The sequence below is a fragment of the Cicer arietinum genome, chromosome 7 (genome assembly GCF_000331145.2).
Source record: "Cicer arietinum cultivar CDC Frontier isolate Library 1 chromosome 7, Cicar.CDCFrontier_v2.0, whole genome shotgun sequence".
NCBI classification, from domain to species: Eukaryota; Viridiplantae; Streptophyta; class Magnoliopsida; order Fabales; family Fabaceae; genus Cicer; species Cicer arietinum.
In genome coordinates, this window is record NC_021166.2 from 14725045 (window position 1) to 14731244 (window position 6200).

A 6200-nucleotide genomic window follows, 5' to 3' on the forward strand; every position below is an offset into this window, starting at 1 on the left:
TTTATATACTTTAATAGTCTCTATTTTTGTTTATATATAAGGAGTTATTTTATGAAAAATTTCATTAAACATCATTTAAAATTTTATTTTTGGTTTATATAATTATAGTCTTGATAATAATTTATTATATTGTTTGCAAATGCTTCCCTAATTGACATATAAAGTATGTCAAAATTTATATATAATGCTTTTTAAAATTTTATTTTGGTTTATATAATTATATTCTTGATAATAATTTATTATATTCACATCAACTTCCTCAACCTCAACCAGATCAAACTCCATACCGACCAACTATGCCAACAGCGGGCTTGATCAGACCAGATTTAAATCAACCTCAACCAGCTATGGCTCCTCCTTCGACTGGTGGTGGTGTAGTTGAAGATGAAATCCAACTTCAAACCATGATGTCTCCTCCAACACAAATTAATAATACTTTTGAGGGACTTCTGTCGTCGAGTAACATTCCAGCAAATAATAATAGAGGGAGTGGAGCAATTGATCAGAGGAATTATTACGATGATTAAAGATGTACTTGAATAATTTCTTAATTTTATTTTTGGTTTGTATGAACACATTATATATTGTCCTATTTAATTATGGTGTGTTTTATTTTTGATTTGTAAGACATGCTTTTTTAATTTTGGAATGTTTTATTTGGTTAGGTATTAGTTTATTATATATTGATTGTGTATCTTTCATCTTAATTATTTATAAAACATTCATCAAATTTTATAAATAATATATATTTCTTGATTTTCTCTACAACAATTTAAATTCACGTATAGTTTTAAAAACAAAATAATAAAAGTTTATTTACACAATCAATGTCTTTAACTTTATTCACATGTAAAGTAATTTGGAAAATCAACTTGTTGCAATGTTTCAATTAGATCTTAACATTTCATAATAGTAATTCAATAAAATTTTCAAACTTAAATAATTACATATGTAATTTAATGTATCTTAAAGTCTAATGATGCAAACAAATGTAACTTAAATGACCGAATGGAAAAATAAAATAAACTGAAACGATCTAAGCGAAAATTAAACTAAATTTAAAGTAATAAAAATATAATTTTACCTGAATTTTTACTATGTCACGTGAGTGATTAAGCATGTGAAACATATAATAGTCATTCTTTTTATATGTATTAAAACAATGATATTTTGTTTTATTCATATTTGTATGATTATTCATATTGATCCATGTAATATGGGATCAATTTGAGTTTAGCCTCTGTAAAATATATTTTTTAAATTTTATCTGTGTAATTTTATATTCCTTCACTTTTGACATTAATTTGATGTTGTTATCTATCCATCTAAAAATCATAATATGACATATAGAGTTATCATTTTTGAATGACGTGACATATGAGTTAATCCTCAAACCCAAAATCCTTAACTCCTCTAAACATAAATCCTAATTTTTCCTTTCACGGTTCATTGACTTATCATTCATGTGACATGTACTTATACTAGTGTTCGTTCCAAAGGAAAAGAATTCACTAGTGTTTGTGTTTGAAGACATGCTTGGCCAAATTGCAAGTTGTATTGAACACACAAATTGACAAATGATTTTTCTGCATTGCAACATAGACATTATAGATTAAAATATTTTACTTATCGAAAGTTAGGATCGATAAAAAGTAGCAGATATAGGGTTGAATGAACATTCACCTTACGCTATAAATCATCAAGTCGAATTCAAATGTGTATAATCCATGTACCTTCATTCTACCTAAACTATTTATTCCAACCTATTTTTAAAGAAAAAACTTCAATTTTTATTTTTTATTTCCACTGGATTCGATTTATGTTCTGAAAACTCGAAGCATATTTTTTATAATACATTTATATTTCAAAAAATTCAATTTATGTCTTCAGAACATAAATATGTTCTTAAAAATTCAAAATTTAAGTTTTTCGAAATACACAAGTATTATGAAAAATTAAAATTGAGCTTTTTCGAAATAAATTAAGTTTGTCGATAATTATTTAAAAAATTTAAAGTTCAGCGTAACTTTTCTACAAGTTTGTCGGTTGTTTTTTTATATAAAAAAAATTAAATAAGTTAAATATAGTTTTAATCTCTCTAAATATACCAACTTTTATTTCTAGTTTTTCTAAAAAATTCTTCAAACTTTGATTTTAACTTTTATCCTTCTAAATTTTCAGTTACCAATCTTAGTCACTGCTTTAATAACTTAACTATTTAATCTTTAATTTAACCATTCAATATTAAATTTAAAGTTATAAATAAATTTATAAAGATTCAAGATTAAATAGATAAATTATTAAACTAATGATGTTTAAAGGCTATAAACAATATATCATCAACAAAAGTCATTAGGAACATGCGACGCGAATATTAGAATTAAAAAAAAAGTACAAAAAAAAAATGGATAAAAACAAATTTAAAAGATTCAAACTTCAAAAAAAAATTTGAAAAAGACTAAAAATAAAAGTTTAGATATTTAGTGAGACTAAAAATATATTTAATTCGAACAAGTTAAAAGTAAAATATAATTCTGAGAAGAATGTGGGAAACTAATATGATTTTAGAGTACTAGATAAAATTTTCTATTATTTTATTGCCAGCTAAATTTATTAGAAAAAAGCCCAGAGGAAACTCGGCCCAAAAGAGGCACGGGATTTTTTAAATTTTGTAAATATAATATTTACTTTATTGAAGTTGAACTTGGATCGTTATTTTAGTCCAAATAAATATAATGTTGGGTATTGTTATCAACACCTCATATTTGAATTTTTGAATAGCCACATCCATAAAAAGTAAAAAAAAAATCTAATATTCCTATTTAATTTCCATTACATAATAACGATTTTTTTTCATGAAGCGCACTCTCTGTTCGCAAAATGCTGCGTAATCCATTTGAAATATCATGTCTGTTACACACTGATATCATATATATGAAAAGCATGGGGGTACTAAATCTGTAGAATTGAAAACGGTTTGAGTTGCGACTATATCCATGGGGGTCCTAATAAGTAAGTTTACTAGTGGTTTTTTTTCAATGCTAATATTTATTGTCTTTCTTTTCTTATGCTATTTCATTTTTTTTAATAACATTTAAAGAGAATTTAAGAAATAAATATTTAAATAGGAAATTGATTTCAATAGTTTATCATCAAATGATTTTTTTTAGTATTTTATCTTTTAACTACAATATTTTTTAAACAATGAAATTTCAAAAAATGCTTAAAATGGGAAACTATTTTAAATAATTTCATATAAAAAATATTTTTAAGAGATATATTTTTTTAAATAAAATATGGTTTTTTATCATCTTAAAATCTCTAACAATGAACATTGAATGTCAATTTTTTTAATATGTAACAAATGAGTTTAAAATAATTTCTATTATATCTATTTTTTTAATAAATCCTCATAAAAATTAATTTTAAAAATATTTTTTTATCTTAAAAAAATTTAAAATAATCCATTTGAAATGAGTTTAAAAAATTTAAAAAAAAATTAGAAACGGTATAAGAAATTAGTTTCACATATTGAATTTTTTTTTATCATAAGAATTATGTCTTGTTTCACTAAAAAGTTCAGTCGTTTTTAAGTAAAAAGTGGTTGTTGTGAATGGTAATCCTTTTGCAATATTTATTTGTTAAATTAATGAAATTTTATATTATCTTTGATTTAAAATTAATTTTTTTTTTAATTTAAATTAAGAGTTTAATTACATATCTTGCATCCCAACAATCTTTTATTATAGGGTTTTTGATCAGAATATCCATTTTTTAAATTATAATACCAAAATGCATCACTTCCAATAAATAATACCAAAATGCCATACTAGCTCCAGTTGTTCATCGCAACCTCGGGATGCGACCTTGTGAAGGCAAAATTTTCTCAACGTAGTTGATGGTCGCATCCTAGGGATGCGACCTTGTACTAGATTTTAATTTTTTTCTTCTTGGATTTGTTATTGGGTAAATTATATTTATTATTATTAAATAATTAAAACATTAAAAAATACAAAATTATAAATAATAAAAATAATTAATTTAATAATATTATATAACTTTTAATAATTATAATAATAAAAAGAGTAATAATAATAATTTTAGTAATAATAATAAAAAGAAAATTCTATTAATAAAATAAAATAAAAATACATTAAATTAAAAGAAAAAATACATTAAAAAAATAATAATTTTAATAATAATAATAATTTTAATATTAATAATAATTTTAATATTAATAATAAGAAATTTATATTAATACATTAAAATAAAATTACATTAAATTAAAAGAAAAAAATACATCAACTTTGAGTAGATGTGCCAGCAGCGTTTGGACAATGTTTCTTAGTATGACCAGATACCTAACATAATTCGAACTTTCTTGGGACTCTATCTGTAGTGTTCATTTCTGTTCTAATGCGTTTGGTCTTTGGGCGACATTTCTTGACTCTCCGCATTAGTCGATTGTGACACACCTTAACACCTTCATATTGTGGCCAATATCCTTCGTTTGGTATCGGTTGGAACGCTTCACTGTAGACTTTAAGTACTGTTTCCACCTTGTACACATCAGATATAAGACTCCAATAATCATATTTGATGCTAGAACATGTTGCTATCACATGTGAACAAGGCATATGTTTAGCTTGATATTTTCCACAGTTGCACCACTTGTTAGGAAGATTTACACTGAAATGACCAATTAGTCGCCCTTCTTTTGGAACTACTGTCTCGTGGACCATGAAAGTATGGTTGCTTCGATCAAAACTATCGACTCTGTGACTATTTGATTTACGTATTTCCGATTTCATAAAAGTCATGCATGTTTCTGTGTATACCTGACCAGAAGCTAAAATTGATGCGTGTTGTTTTGCCATGGTTGGAAATAGTGTACCTATTTTATAATATGTTGATTGGACCAAAGCAATGATGGAAAGGTTGTGTGGTTCTTTTAATATTGCGTTTATCGACTCCACAAGGTTGGTGGTCACCTGACCCCAACGGCTACCTCCATCAAATGCTTGAATCCAATCTTGTCGCGGTATATTGTCTAACCATTTCAAAGCATTTGGGTTTACGATGTCAATTTCTCTGCGTTAGTATCGATATGTAGACTCATTGATTGAGTAACCTGTATTGAAACAGTAGACAATGCATTATTACACTAATTATAAAACTTTATAATTTAATTTTTCATTAATAATAAGAAGTAAGAATTAAATTATTACCCATAGAAATAACCTTGTTCTTCAAAGCATTATCCTTAAATTCCCTTGCAAAATTTTGTGAAATATGTCGGACGCAAAACACATGCTTTGACGGATGATGTTGCCACCCATTATTCAGATTATTGTAAGCATTTTTGATAGATTCGTGTATATCTGAAATCAAACAAATGTTGGCTTGTGGAGTGACGTGTGATCTCAAATTTCTCAACAAAAAAAAAACTTCAAGCCTCTTTTGTCTCACCTTCCACAAGAGCATAAGCAATAGAAATGATATTATCGTTCCCATCCTGTGCAACTGCTACCAATAGAGTTCCCTTATACTTGTCGTATAACCAAGTTCCATCAACTTGTACAATTGGTTTGCAAAATTAAAACGCAGATATGCATGAAACGTAAGCCCAAAATAGTCTATGAAAGATTGTCATCCCATTTATCAAACCATGTTCATTATAAGCTGGGATTGTTTCCATTTTAATAATGGTTCCTGGAGCAAACGTTCGCATAACTAATAACCATCGTGGAAGTTGATTGTAAGACTCTTCCCAATTGCCATAAATTTGTTCGATTGCCTTATTTTTTCCCAACCAAGCTTTTCTATAACTAATTGTGTAGTTATACAAAGCCTGAATCTGAGCAATAATGACCTTCACTTTGATTGAAGGGTCCATCCTCATAACTTGCATTATACTTGCACATATCATGTTAGAATCAAGCTTTGTATGATCTTGTGATAGTGCAGAATTTGTGCATGTATGATCATTCAATTTCCCAATCACCCACAATTCATTTTTTTTGCGTTTTGAAGCTCTACATCTAAACAAACAATTTGAATGTGAACAAATAATAACGTACCTTTCTAGATCTGATTTTTGCACCACAAAGTTCAATGATTGTTTTAGATGATAACGCTTGATTGCATGTACACATTCATCCTTGCTCTGAAACTTCATTCCAACTTCAAGAGTTCCACCT

General features: G+C 26.5%; 2 protein-coding genes across 2 annotated transcripts; both read right to left on the reverse strand.

The window, feature by feature from the left end:
- Nucleotides 1-4361: 4361 nt before the first annotated feature.
- On the reverse strand, nt 4362-4877 carry LOC105852490 (uncharacterized). Its single transcript, XM_012718244.1, has one exon. The coding sequence runs from the start codon at nt 4875-4877 to the stop codon at nt 4362-4364; it is 516 nt and encodes a 171-aa protein (XP_012573698.1).
- Nucleotides 4878-5096: 219 nt separating this feature from the next.
- LOC140918694 (uncharacterized) lies at nt 5097-5896 on the reverse strand. Its single transcript, XM_073363480.1, has 3 exons — nt 5668-5896; nt 5470-5574; nt 5097-5131 (listed from the first exon to the last, which is right to left on the reverse strand). Exons 1-3 carry the CDS (start codon nt 5894-5896, stop codon nt 5097-5099), a joined length of 369 nt encoding a protein of 122 aa, XP_073219581.1.
- Between the last annotated feature and the right edge of the window lie 304 nt (nt 5897-6200).

Excerpts from the sequence above, each read along its gene's own strand:
- LOC105852490 (XM_012718244.1), bottom strand. The coding sequence starts at position 4,877 with ATGGCAAAACAACACGCATCAATTTTAGCTTCTGGTCAGGTATACACA.
- LOC140918694 (XM_073363480.1), bottom strand. The coding sequence starts at position 5,896 with ATGGACCCTTCAATCAAAGTGAAGGTCATTATTGCTCAGATTCAGGCT. Across the intron at positions 5,575-5,667 it reads CCCAGCTTATAATGAACATG|TTGATGGAACTTGGTTATAC; the intron begins GTTTGATAAATG and ends CAATTGTACAAG. Across the intron at positions 5,132-5,469 it reads TGCTTATGCTCTTGTGGAAG|GTTACTCAATCAATGAGTCT; the intron begins GTGAGACAAAAG and ends GTTTCAATACAG.